Source organism: Amphiura filiformis, chromosome 1, assembly GCF_039555335.1.
Source record: "Amphiura filiformis chromosome 1, Afil_fr2py, whole genome shotgun sequence".
Lineage (NCBI taxonomy): Eukaryota > Metazoa > Echinodermata > Ophiuroidea > Amphilepidida > Amphiuridae > Amphiura > Amphiura filiformis.
In genome coordinates, this window is record NC_092628.1 from 52,807,820 (window position 1) to 52,822,428 (window position 14,609).

Consider the following 14,609-nt stretch of genomic DNA (forward strand, 5'->3'; position numbering starts at 1 on the left):
GCACCATTAGATGCTTGGGTTGATGGTATAATTTGTAATCTGGATGATAAAATCTGGATATTTCACTTTCTTAAAAGTATAACCACCCAAATAGTTCCAGGATTTACACACATTTCATCCAATATCAAAATAAATTGTTTGTTTTGGAGTTGCCTAGGTACAGTTTAAAAGGCCTACAACAAATACTTTTATTTTGGAATCTTAATCAAGACTTGAAATTTAAGCCGACTAGTATAGTAGAAGGAGCAATTTGTTTAAATTGAACATTGCTCCTGCCTCCTGGATCACGGGTCTTTTGAAACAAGAACCAAGAGCAATTTCTGAAGAAACAGGAGCAATTTTTAAATCCTTTTCTGCATAGCACTACTGCAAGTGCAAAACTGGAACAAGAGTAGAAATTTGTTTTAGAAAACTGCTTCTGGTTCATATAAATATTCCAAGGTCCAGAAGCAATTGGTGGCTTTCTATGAGGGCAAATTTGCTCCCCGTTCCAGCTTATTTCAAGGTTATAATATTCTGACTTCCGCTATGTCTACATAACATCATAAACCTCATTTAAAGACATGGCCAAAATGGAATTTGTTTTTTGCTCATTTTAATGCTCAAGTAATAAAAATATAGATTTTTTCACATCTTTGTGGGAAATGATTACATAAGTTTTATTTTCTGTACTGTATATATTCATGTGTAGGCCCTACTGTAGGCCTACAATGTATACATAGCAAGTTTCAATATTATGGAATAGGTTGTTTACCGTTACCATTTCCATGACCATGAGCTAAACCCCTCAAGTGACAGGATACACACATTGTACCCTATCCTACAATACATGGGGCGTCAATCCGGGGGGGGGGGGGGTTTGGTAAAATTACCCATTTTTTGTTCTTTTCCGCCACTTTTTGACAATTCAAGGCTTACTCCCCCCCCCCCCTACACACACATTCAAGATGCATTGATGCTAATTCTATGTAGAAACTAGAATATTAGCACATTTACTAAATTCAGTTTACTGAGCAGGAATAGGGGGTGGGAAGTGAATTTTGAGTGGGTCAGCAACCAAGCCCATACTGGTTGTACATGTAGGCGGGTGGGTCCTCCAAAAAAGTTTCCACAGTAAAATTGTTGACTGTTGAGGATTGCCGGAGGCTGAGGCTGAGTGACTAGTAAAAATTTCATTTCAGTGAACACAGCTGCCAAATGAGGCCTGTGCACGATCCAGTCATGATTGTAATTTCAAAATCGCAAACGCACGGTACCGGTACACTTAGTACCCAGTACTAAAATACATGGTAATAGTAGCCAATCACGAGTGAGATGGTTTACTTCCATTAGGCCTAACTTCCATGTTAATAGTTACGCACACACGGGCCATGCATTCCGCAGTGTATGCAGACAATCATACACTTTCATGTAGTAAACGGTTGAAAAATGCTTGAAGGAAATGAACAACCGTATAGTCACAAAAATGGAAATGCCCCGTTCCCGTTCGTATGTCCCATAAAAGAACATTTTGTTATTCTATTTCAACAAAAATAAAATAATAACAAAAAATAACATTCATTTCAAGACCTTACATGTACTTACATGTAGACTTAGTTTAAAATGATTTCCTTCATTTTTTTTACCTCCGCCCCGGGGCCCGGGCCTTCCCCACGATTGCACATTTGGTCGCATGTCACAAGGTGGTCCATTTTGCGTTACAGGCCAAAAACTTACCAAAAAATTATTTTTGGATATTTTGGAGGTTTTAACCACTTTTATTAATCAACATGACTTTTGAAGAAAAAATATGTTCCGTTTTTGCAAAAACGGACAGTTTCCGCCTAATTAATATACACGATTCAATGTAAATTTGAAACTTTAAATGCATTTTTCTCGTTTTCGACTATTATCAGAACAATTTACATTGCACATCATTGGAATAGAGTTTTTGGAATATTTTGTATCAGAATATGTTCCAAACATGATTGTGAACATCTTGGAGTCAATAAATGACTCTTTCAATAAAAGGCGTCTTGTATACAGGGTGCATAAAAAGTACGTAAGATTAATAAATTGTTTTTTTGAATTTTTAAGGACAACTTGTTAACACTTCAACCTACACAATTTTGAATGCAAGTATTGAATTGGTCAGCAAATTTCACCCCAGAAAATGTATACTTTTAGCATAGTAGGGTGACTAATAAGCGTGCTATGGCAAAATGCTGTTTCTTCAAATTCGATATTAGAAAACAATAGAATACATAAGGAATTACAAGTGCATTCCATGCAAATCAGCGTGCCACTTTACAAGTAGTGATACTGAAAATGTTTTAATGTTTCAGAACAATACTCTGATGTGTTACTCACAATTAAATACTTAAAACAGCCCTGTATTATGTACTGTTCAAAAGATATTCATTGCAAAACATGTCTGGGTATGACAAAAAATAACATTCCCATTCACTCAGCACACACACCTCCTCCTGACCCACCTGCTCCTGACCCACCTGCTCCTCCACCCCCGCAATTTCAAATGTAAACTGCTGCCATTTTTTTGTTTAAACTTTTGTTTCATTGACATTTTCCACAATTTTTACTCCATCCTCCAGCTTTAAAATGAGACCTCAACTAGCTCAATAGGGCAAGGGGTTGTTGCAGACTTACATTTTTCGTTCCACCCCATTTAGAAAAATGTAACACCTCCACCTTTTTAGGGTACCAACTTGTGACACGCGACCATTTGTGTCACTGCCACTGGGGCATTTTATATTGACGTTTATATTTATGCTTGGCTCTCATGGGCCATGGCTCGTGCAGAGCTACATGTACAATGATGTACTACGGTATGGGTTCCCTGTACTATCTCGACCAATCATAGACATAGTTCCAGTAACTGTTAACTCGATCGACATACAAAGGTCCGTAGATGTCATTTATGTTTTATATTATGATAAAGACTGATGAAGTCTTGCTAGACCAATCAGAAATTATGAGGAAATCAAGAAAGTAAAGTATAAACACATTTATAAAAATTCAGAAAGTCATGCAAGTGTGACAGTCAGTGAGTGTTTTTCACTTGCTTTCTGCACTTTCACAGAACTTTTTTTAAATAAAATCTGGGTTTTAATTTTATTGGCTGTATACAAATAGACTGCGGAACTCAGTCCTCAATTGATAGTCAGTCATTTATCTTTTGGTCGTTATATGACTATCATTTGAGGGACTGAGTTGTTATAATATATCTTCCGAGGTGCAATTTCAGACAATAGCTGGGGATTAGTGGGGCAGAGGTTATCTATTGAATCCTTTCATGACCACTGAAGCATAGTCAAGTCTGCAAGGACACTCGGCACAAATTGAAAGACCATCACAAAAGAATGCATGCATGTCAGGTCATCGACACCAATTTGGTGTTTGTTATGACACAAATTTTGTGTCTGTTATGCACCTCGAAATATGTACCTTAAAGTCTGTATCTAGTATACAAACACAGAACATGAATGAATGATTGATGACAAACAAATTTCCACACATGATTCAAGATATAAATGTCAACACATTCTCAATGACAATTCAAATTCATAACAAGTAGACATGACGATAGACGACATCATGAAAAATGTTCACGTTCCCAGTTCCCACCACTTTGTCATTGCATGCCATTGTAAACAATAGTATACCAACACTGCAGTGATTGAACGACGTGCTGAATTTTGAACCACTTTCCGCAGTCCGTCGAAACCCCGATTTTGACAGCGGATCTCCGAAAAGTAACACAACCCGTCTGATCAATCAAGTTTAAATTCTTACCTTTAATAACTGTATGTCTCCGGGATAATCAATCTAGCAGCCAAGGCTGCGAAATCCATCAAAAGTTTATCATTTTGTAATGTCTTTCACAGGACGCCATTGACGATGTTTGGGTACACCCAACATCCGGGATTCCCGTAAATCGTAACTCAATCCTCCGCAGGTACGACCACGGTTCAGCGATCGCCAGTCTGTCGTATAAAGACACAGGTGTCGATTACACACTCGTAGATAATTGAGGATGAGAGTGCTACCATAGGATGAATGAACGATGACTTGAAGAATGGAATGTTGAGAGCAGAGAGCCAGTCTATTGGAAATATTTTTATTATGATTTTTGAATAATGAGTAATAATATTACATAACTTTACAATAATGGCTAATAATTGATTACATGCCCTCATACCCGATTAATTCTTTGAAAAAAGATTAAGAGTCAATTTACAAATTTATACAAATTAGGTGGAATCCCGGGGTGCACTCCCTAAAAAGCTCTGGCTAGAATACTTTGTTCTAAAATAAAAAGGTGACGGGGGATGTGCGCCACATTATTAACCCCCATCACTGCATGAACCCCCTTTTTATTTTTCTCATTTTGCTCTCACCTAAGGCCCTTCACAATTGATTCTTAGTTTCATGGTTGAAAACAAGCGATGAAGTGACTTTTAATTAATATTAATTATTAATTTTCTTTTATTTTCTTTATTTTAAAACAAGTGGTCGCAACCTACATTAAACCCGTTTTGACAAGGAACGTGCATTTAGGCCTAATTATTTTACAACTATGTTTGATTTTATACACAAGTAATGGTATAGTTATGTTCTTTGTTTATTCATCATTATATGATCAAAGTCAGAAAGTAGCAAATTGAAGTCAATAAAAATTATTGAAACTCGGAGAAAATCCAAATAAAAATGGAATAATTAAATATTTTGCAATTCTCTATACTTTGGACGCGGGCGGGAAACTATAAAGAATCAATTGAAGGGCTTAATGGCCCCAATTTTTAAAATGCTTCACTGAATGACCCCCATTTTTAGAAATAAATGCTCGAGCACTAAATAAACCCCATTTTCAGGAAAAAAATGCTCTCACTGAATTACCCCATTTAAAAAAATGAGACCGGCGGGGCAAAGTAGACCATATTTGTCCAGCGCAAAACAGGATTAGCAAGGCAGGCAAAATTTAAGGTTTATAATCTTACCTAAGGACTGCAACTAACAAATGACATTAATAAAGTTGATCAAAAATGCAGTTATATTAATGGTGTGAAACTTGAGGTTTGAAACTCGTTCCGCTTTGCTCATGCAGGTTCTGTTCATTTGGCCGGGGACCGTAGAGTGAAACGTGGAAGGGGCATTACAGAAATGCCGCCCTTCAGTTGTGTCTTCATTCTGCGTGTTTCTACTGAGGGCCAAATTCCGTGCCATGCCGTGCCGTGCCGGGTCATACCGGGTAACAAGCCCAGTAGAAACGATCTGGGTAAACGGTTGCCGTGTCATGCCGGGTCATGTGCTCGCCTTTCGTGATCCACCTCTTGAGGTGGATCATGCCGGAAATCAAAGCGTGTAATCCGCGCAGTAGAAACGAGCCGTGTCATCGGTTGCCGGGTCGAGGTCATGCGTGTTGCAAAAATAACGCGATTTATATTCTACTTGTATAGTCTAGCTTAGGCCTATGATGTAGTAGGTTCCTTCTTTCCGATATTATATACACTGGCCACATGTGTGACTCGCATGAACTTGATGAAGTAAAATGGATATGACTTTACTTAGTCTAGGCCTACTTCTTTATAGTTAATGAGTTGGTTATATCTTTATAGTTCATGAGTTGGTTATATATGAGCTGTAAATTAAAGGAGTATTTCGTGATCCTAGCATCCTCTATTTATGTAATTTTTCATTAGATATCCACGAAAAAAACCTATTCCCAAAATTTCAGTTGATTCCGATTTTGCGTTCGCGAGTTATGCATGATTATGTTTATTACACTGCTCCATAGACAATGCGTTGTAATTTCGTTCTGGTGCACCAGAACGAAATTCAAATTTCACGATATCTTTGCTAAACGAATTAATCTGCAAGAAATATTTTGTACATAAACATTATGTAGCCAGAGGTTTCCAGTGATATAAAAATCTCAACTTTTTTGAGAAAAGTGGGGGATGAGGCTGTGGATCACGAAATGCCCTTTTAATTATCATAATAGCCAATTACTAGATCCACTGGTAAATTAATGCAATTTGGATTTTACGAAAACACTAAATTGTGATTGTAGGTCATATGCCATGAGCTGCCATGCGTAGACATTTAAATTTAGGATATAACCGTCAAATCTGTTTTCCGTACTTCCGGTTTACAGGAAAAAATGCCGTGCATCGTGCGAGACACGGCTTTCTGGTCTCAGTAGAAACAAGCTGGGTAACGGTGGCCGGATTATGATCGGTATTTTATGTCCGGAAAATAGCGGGTCAAAAAGCCGTACGCTCAGTATTTTTTCTTCATTGTCAACACCACTTAGGGCCTACCCCATATCAGTATCGGCCGGATAAATTTCTATTGCATGGGCTGAGTGGGGTCTGTTTCCGGTGTTCCACTTTGAGCTACTTTGCCCCAACCATGTTGGACACTTTCCACTTCTCCTAACACGCATCACTATCTGCGTGTTTCTACTGAGGGTAAAATTCCGGGCCATGCCGTGCCGTGCCGTGCCGTGCCGGGTAACGAGCCCAGTAGAAACGACTTGGGGTAATCGGTTGCCGTGTCATGCCGGGTCATGTGCTCGCCTTTCGTGATCCACCTCTTGAGGTGGATCATGCCGGGTCAAAGCGTGTAATCCGCGCAGTAGAAACGAGCCGTGTCATCGGTTGCCGGGTCGAGGTCATGCGTGTTGCAAAAATAACGCGATTTATAATTATATTCTACTTGTATAGTCTAGCTTAGGCCTATGATGTAGTAGGTTCCTTCTTTCCGATATTATATACACTGGACACATGTGTGACTCGCATGAACTTGATGAAGTAAAATGGATATGACTTTACTTAGTCTAGGCCTACTTCTTTATAGTTAATGAGTTGGTTATATCTTTATAATTAATGAGTTGGTTATATATGAGCTGTAAATTAATTATCATAATAGCCAATTACTAGATCCACTGGTAAATTAATGCAATTTGGATTTTACGAAAATACTAAATTGTGATTGTAGGTCATATGCCATGAGCTGCCATCCGTAGACATTTAAATTTAGGATATAATTAACCGTCAAATCTGTTTTCCGTACTTCCGGTTTACAGGAAAAAAATGCCGTGCATCGTGCGAGACACGGCTTTCTGGTCTCAGTAGAAACAAGCTGGGTAACGGTGGCCGGATTATGATCGGTATTTTGTGCCCGGAAAATAGCGGGTCAAAAAGCCGTACTACGTACACTGTTAAAGCTTTTCTGAAAAGAAAAGTTACCCCCCCCCTTTGCCCACCTTCTGAAAAAGTTCTGACTACGCCACTGGAATCTTCTCATCTTCTCTGAGACTCATCTTCTCTGAAAAAATAAGCTTTTGCTGTTCAATTTGCTGGCCGCAACTAGCTCTTGGCCCATGATATTTTGCATAGGGTCGGCTTTATTTTTTGTTCTAGCCTATTTGTAACTTTTGGGGGTGCGGACGGCCCCTTCATCTCCCCCATAAGAAAAATTTAGGGGGACGCCCATTCCCCCTCCCCGAGTCCTGGACTCGTGGACCTATGAGACGCCCTACAGTGTAGGGGGGATTTGAAATTTGAAATGGAAATTTCAAATCATTGCACTGAAATTTTTTGTTGGTTCAAGTATAGGCCCACCGGTATAGGGGGCTGTCATTTTCTTCGGAAGGGGCGGGTCATGAATATACTGGGTGCCTATTTATGGCAGCGATCGCACGTCATAGGCGGAAGTATTCAAAACTAGAGCTACTGTGCTTCAAGAAGCACAAATATCAGGTGGCAGCTGATATGGTTGACGATATTAAATGTGGAAATGCTATAAATGGAAGGATAGTTTTTACTTATTTTGTTTAGAGGTTATTTTCCCTGAGTTACAGCCCAATGGGACCAACTTAAAATTTGACCCGACCTTTGACCTCATAGGCCTATGACCTTTATGGTTTCATACTCCAACTTGTCAGGAAGTGTCAGGAATCATTTTCTACAAGTTACCCGTAAAATGGGGTAACTTTGGGCACTTTTCAGAGTTTTTAAACCACCGCTTCTAAACAAAACCAATTATATTTCTAATTAACTCTTTTTTTATGACATTAGGGTTCCCCACTACACTTTGAAGTTGAAAAGTATTTTTTTAATAATTTTGTAAGGGTGCCCTAGGGGTTAAAATAGCATGACCAAAGTTACCCGCATTTGGGGCAACTTTGGTCAGAGTATTACATCCATGAATGAAAAAATATCAGAAAAATTGATCTTCGCTGTATATGGGCAAGTTGTTGCTTTTTGTGACATTTGAGCCCTTGTAAAATTAATCAAGCACACATCCTGGCTCACAAATATCGATCTTTATTTTTTCTGAAAAAAATGTAAAAAAATGCTCATTTTTGGTCAAAAATCCTGATTTTTTTATAAATTTTGAGGAAATTGGACATGATCGACTATTATTTCTTCCAAATATATTTCTCAACAAATTAACACCAAATATGACTAAAAACAATATTGCTGTACGAAAATATGACCATTTCAAAAAATATATTTGACCGACCAAAGTTACCCCGCTGACCGAAGTTACCCCATTTTACGGTACAGCTTAGGCCCTAATCATTCTGTGTACAGGCCTATTTTAAGCCTTTCGTCCAAGTGTTCCCCGATCAAGTTACCGTAGGCCCAATACCATGTGTAGGGCCTATAGGCCTACTGAAAAAAATACTTTTTTTACATTGGGGTGGACTTTGGTGAAAATCTGTGAAGTAGAGTGAATCAATTGTTTTCGCTCACAGTATAACTCCGGGAGGAACAAATGCGCACAAAATACTTATCAGCAGAGGCGTGCGTAGATTTCTTTTTGACAAGGTGGTTAATGTTTGGAAACAATTTCTTGAAGTATGCCTAGTGATAGTGAATCGAACACCTTTTGGTGACAGAATAAGTGTAGGCCTACAAACATGACAAATGCGCCCGAAGCACGCTAAAAATAATTGCCATAATTGAAGTTTGAATTGATGAAATATGGAGCAAAAGTGGAATAAACTCACGCTAAATATGAGGTTAATTTGGTCAGAAACCATGATAGAGGCATCAACATTCCCCCTCGACTCCATCACGATCTACGCCAATTTTTTTTTCTGGTCCCGAGGTCAGAGGTGCATGGAGCAATTTGTTTTTTGCTCAGATGTCGTGACATTTTTTTCAAAAAAAATACCAAACCCTGTCTCTGATAAGGCAAATCTATAATGTCTATTTTTAAGACATCCTGTAGACGCTCCTGAACATAAATGATAAACTCGTCAAATCATTTGGGTATTTTAACACCATGTTTATGAACTGAGCATCTTAGTGTTTAAAGTTAAGCACAATCATCATGTGCATTTAATCTGCTGACTGCTGTAGGCCTACGTGCGACATTTTAAGAGATTGTATAATACAGAGTTCGTATGCGTTTCTGCATTCTGATTAACAGGTTTAAAACACAATGTTGTTTAATATCATATCAGTGAACTAGCCGTGACCTTTTTTTTATCAAGCTACAGCTAGGTAAAAAATTACAATTAAATAAAATATAATTTTATCATATTTAAAATGAAAACCTACCCTTCTAAATAACACCATCCAACCAATTCTGATTAACATTGTATAAAACATAAAAATACCGTTTTAAAATATCTTTAAACATAATCGTTAACTTGACATTCGTGAGCCAGGTGTGTACTTTCTTCAATTTAAGCTGCAGCTCAGCAATAACATTGATAAGTCAATTAAGTGGATTTACATTTTAAATGAAAACCTACCCTTTTAAATAACTCCCTCCAATATATTTTCTGATTAACATTTTGTAAAACATAATAGTGTTAAGGGATTTGGAATGAGCGTTTTGAGCGTTTCGACAGTGTTTTTTTTTGTGGGATATGAGAGCACATCAGACATATTGAATTGCATTCTGAATACGAAGAATGCCTTTCTGATATCAAATAATTTTCATTTTTTGAAATTCACGATATAATACAAATTTTATGACAAATTATTAAAATTTTATATTTTTCACATTTTTGATATAGGCCTAACAGTCCTCGAAGTAAATTTTATAAATCTAATGATATATTCTTAAAGTGTATGTAGCTGGGAGGAAAAGCCGACGATCAATTAAAAATTTTAAACTTTCATATTGAAGATTTGGATTTTTTTCCCAAAAGACCTAATTTTTTTTGGTGTTTTGGGGAAAAAATCCATATCTTCAATACGAACGGTCAAAATTTTCAATTAATCGTCGGCTTTTCATCCCACCTAGGCCTACATACACTTTAAATATAAATCATCAGATTTATAAAGTTTACTTCGAGTACTGTTAAATAAAAAAAATATCAATTTTTAATCATTTGCCATAAAATGTGTATTACATTGCGAATTTCAAAAAAACAAAATTATTTGATATCAGAAGGACATGCTATTTTGTAATGTTTTGTAAACATTCAATGTGAGGGCGCTCTTACACTAAAAATAGTGAGAGGTCCAGTTGACGATCGTGTTTTGTACTCGTCAAACTTGTGACTCACAATCTTTTTTCCACTAAAAATCTCAGTTTCAAGATGGAAATTGGCAATGAAATCAGCCAGAAGATAAGGGTGAGTATATGGTATTTCATATCTTATTTTAATATTTGCAAACGTATCTGTTGAGGTGGAAAGTTTACGCCGGCGGCCATAAAATTGGCAAGTTACGCTGGAGTGCAAAATTCTGCACCCTGGCATGATAACTACCATGACTACTTCAACTTCAACATGCATGCATATATTCCTGTATAAAAATATTAATTATTATATTGAACGTTTCAAGGTTCAAGGTACCCTGGTACTATAATTGAAGACTAAATTAAAAAGACTAATTTGCGTATGATGTCCTGTCAACCAGACCAAAAATGCCGTAATGCGTAGTCCCCCCGCCGTAGTCTGCGTAGACTCGCTCGAGTACGATACGCCATACCTACGGACTGGGTCACGCCATTTTGTTTGTCTATTATGGGAAATACGCACTTAACCATGTTAATGGTTTGTGCAATAATGCGCAGGTCAGATATTAGAAAAATTTCTTCAAAATTTTATCAACGGTACGGTATATAAAATTGGGGCATTCCTTTATTAACTTTACTTAATAGGTAGCTCGTTCACGTAGCGGTTGCGTTGTCCCACTGGCCTACTACTAAACGTAGATTGCCTGGCGATCGGAGTGTTTATCGTCAGAGCACCTCGGACTACTTATAGGGGGTTTTATTTTCACATGTAATAGCTGCCTTCTGCACTGGTTAGGGTTAGGGTTATAACACTGTACTTTCACAAGGCATCTATAACATGTAAGAATAAAACCCCCTAAAGTAAAGAAACGCCAAAATTTGTACCTACATGTACCTTACATGGATCGAATCCATGGGTTCCTACAGTCACCGATCTGAGGGCTGATGACACACATTCGATGGGTGTACACAGTGTTCGAAATAAGCACTTATCCTCTTGTCCTCTTGTCCAAAATCACTGGGGACAACCAAATTGAGCTATGTACTTATCCCCTGGACAACCACTATATTTTACCTCCAAAAGTATGACACATTTTGGGGACAACCAAAATGTCTTGAGGACAAGCAGAATTTATGCTTTAGTTGTCCTCGGGACAACCTCCATATTTTCCTTATTTCGGACACTGGGTGTACATGTACCTTATAATTAATGTTGGTGATGTTGCTTCTGATGAAGAGATTCCTACCGACAAGGATAAACGTAAAGACGTAAGATTGTGCTTGCTATTTTAAGACTCGGTTCTATCAAATGCATTTTAGTGTCAAAAAAGGCAAAATTATCGTCAAAGATCTGCCGAATTCTGCACCCTTGCGAAGGGTGCAGAACTGGAATTGGGAATAAAAATATCCGATCTTTGCGATCAAAAAAACAAAATTACAAATTTGGACGTACTAGTCTATTGGCAACAGACATTGCCAAACAATATAGAATAGAACATTTGATGTCAACTTGTCAAAATATCAATTGAAGAAATGTGCTCTCCAAACCTGTGGCGAGTAGGCAAAATAATTCCCATTCAAACGCATGGGAAATTGAAAAAGTGCATAACACAGGCTAGTAGTACTGCACTGCTGCGCAGGTCAGCAACCAATCAATCACGTCGCGCCGTGCTAGTTGCCAAAGCGTTGCCCTGACGTCAGATGCAAACTAGTCTTTTAATTCGGTCTTACTCTTCAATTATATCAGGCTCTGCAAAAAGGATCGCAAATTATGCGATAGTGTGTTTACATGTAAGAGACTGAAATCAGTCTGGATTGACATCAGATAAAACTAGTCCTTTTAAATTTTAAAATAGTACCCGGTCCCTTAGAACGAGTTTCGTGTCTCTCATCATATATCGGTGTATAAAGGTGAATTTGGGAAAGTTTTTCAGGGGGTCTGCTGATTTGGCGCTGTTTATAGGGCGCTTGCACGAAAGGTTAAAAGGTTGATAAAAATGACCTGCATTGAGAGTCAGTCAAGTGCGGTGGAGGACAAACAAACAATTATCATCCTCTGTGAATCTTTGGCACATTATTCAAACCCATGCTTTGTTTATAGGAATATTAGCACTCTGTAGGTGATATTTCATTTTCACGTGCTCCAATATCGTTGTTGTGCCTCCAGGGCTAGTGACCCGTGGCGTACATGAAATCTCCCTATATAGCGTAAACACGGAAGTTTGGTTCTGATTGGCTAATTGAATCACGTCACACGACATCATCATCATCATTCATGATCATCAAATTCGCACCTCAACAATTTCAGGGTTCCCTAAATGCATTATAACCATCGCGTATAAGCGCAAGCCTTGAAATGAATGGGCGCAGGGAGCAAATTTGCCCTCGTAAAGCTCCTGGTCCTTCGCATGATGAACTTCGCATGAAATTTGCATGAACCAAGAACAATTTTCCAAAACAAATTACTCCTGGTCCCGGTGCGGTACCACCAGTCTTGCACTTGATGCAGCGCTGGTATGCTGTATATGGGATTACAGGTAGTCGGGTATGCAGAAAAGGATTTGAAAATTGCTCCTGTTTCTTCAGAAATTGCTCCTGGTTCTTGTAAAGTAGGTCATTTTACGTGATTATCATGAAGAGCAACCGGACACCGCTGAAGGACTTGCCATATACACTATTTTCCAATGCCAATGACCTTGCAGTGTCTCTGGCTGACCCATCATGCAAAAAGAGCCATATCAGGCAGTGCAAAAGTTGCAAATAGGTGTAGACACTAGACTAGAGTCAAATAAGCCCTTTCCCAATTAAAAAAAATTGCAACTGTGCATGATCAGACGTCGTCGCTGCGGGAGATAAACAGAACTGTGTGAATGAACTGTGACTCAAAGGGAATGCCCCGTTATTTTTTGTGTCTTTTACAAAACAATCACAATCAATACTTTGCTAACTACATGTAGTATCAGTATTGAGAGACATCTGGACCAAAGAATGTGAAAAACACAAGTACATGTACGGTAGGTAGCATTTTTTAAAAGTACAAAGTTCACTGAAATTGAAATACTGAAATAGGCCTACTGTGGCGAGGTCTCAATGTTTATCGCTCTTTTCTCTCATGGATATTACTTACAATGCACTTTGATCTGAAATTGCGAAAGGGCTTATTAGTTATGAGAATGTGAACTATGCTAGAACTCAAGCCATGCATGAATTAAACCATTTCTACTCTACGGTGAATAAAATGAAGTGTAGGAAATGTTTGAACAAACCAGTACAAAAGTTGGACGCCCTTCAATGCTTGAACAAACAAATGTGTCGGGTCGCTAATAAAAACCCACTAAAGAACACACAATCAAAATCATTTCTAAGGGTGAATTTATTTTAAAAACTTGATCACTAAAAATTGCAGAAAAGCAAATCGATATCGCATGCATCTTCATAGTATAATGCGCACAATTCGAATTTTGGAAAAAGCGACTGAGTAGACTGATTGATGCCCTCAATCAGTCAACTTTCGCTGACAAGTTTTACAGTATTCATGATTTTGTTGTTAAATTGTAATTTGCAAGCATTGTGAGACACATCCATCAAAATGACACTCAGTTGCATGATTTACTCAGATTAAATAATTTGATGACAGATCAGGACACCAAACAAGTAACAAGACTAGTATAACTGTAAGTTTGTTTGTATTTCAGAGTGCTATCAAGGCCAAACTGGTAGACCTAGGCTCCTATGTCGGTAAGTTACAGTAATCTTTTTTCTAAAATTTTGGAAGCTAATTGATTTCATACTAATTGATCATTAGCATTAAAGTATTAGTTAGTTACCAAACATATTAGCAGGTAAATATTTATTAATTTGCCTTCAATTTCTGCTGACTGTTTAAAAAGTTTCTTGACAATTTTAGCTACCAGTCCTAACATGCCTTCATAGCTGTATAAGGGAGAATTTCGGCAAAGATTGCCTTGATTTGGAATGTCAATTCAAATCTACTTCAAAGAAGATTGCCAGGTTTAGAATCACCTGCATTTTAATTTGACAATTTGACTTGTTATAACACATAAATCACACCCAAGAGTAACATTATTTGCAAAGGAGAAGGAATTTCTAAACGAGCGAAT

At 37.8% G+C, this 14,609-nt stretch overlaps 1 protein-coding gene across 1 annotated transcript in view; it reads left to right on the forward strand.

Moving 5' to 3' along the window:
• Window positions 1–10,484: 10,484 nt before the first annotated feature.
• LOC140148709 (zinc finger CCCH domain-containing protein 14-like) overlaps window positions 10,485–14,609 on the forward strand; it is a 76,038-nt gene continuing 71,913 nt past the window's right edge. Inside the window, 2 exon segments of the mRNA XM_072170753.1 lie at window positions 10,485–10,603; window positions 14,184–14,226. Of these exon segments, the coding sequence (XP_072026854.1) occupies window positions 10,568–10,603; window positions 14,184–14,226 (79 nt within the window). The 5' untranslated portion in view covers window positions 10,485–10,567.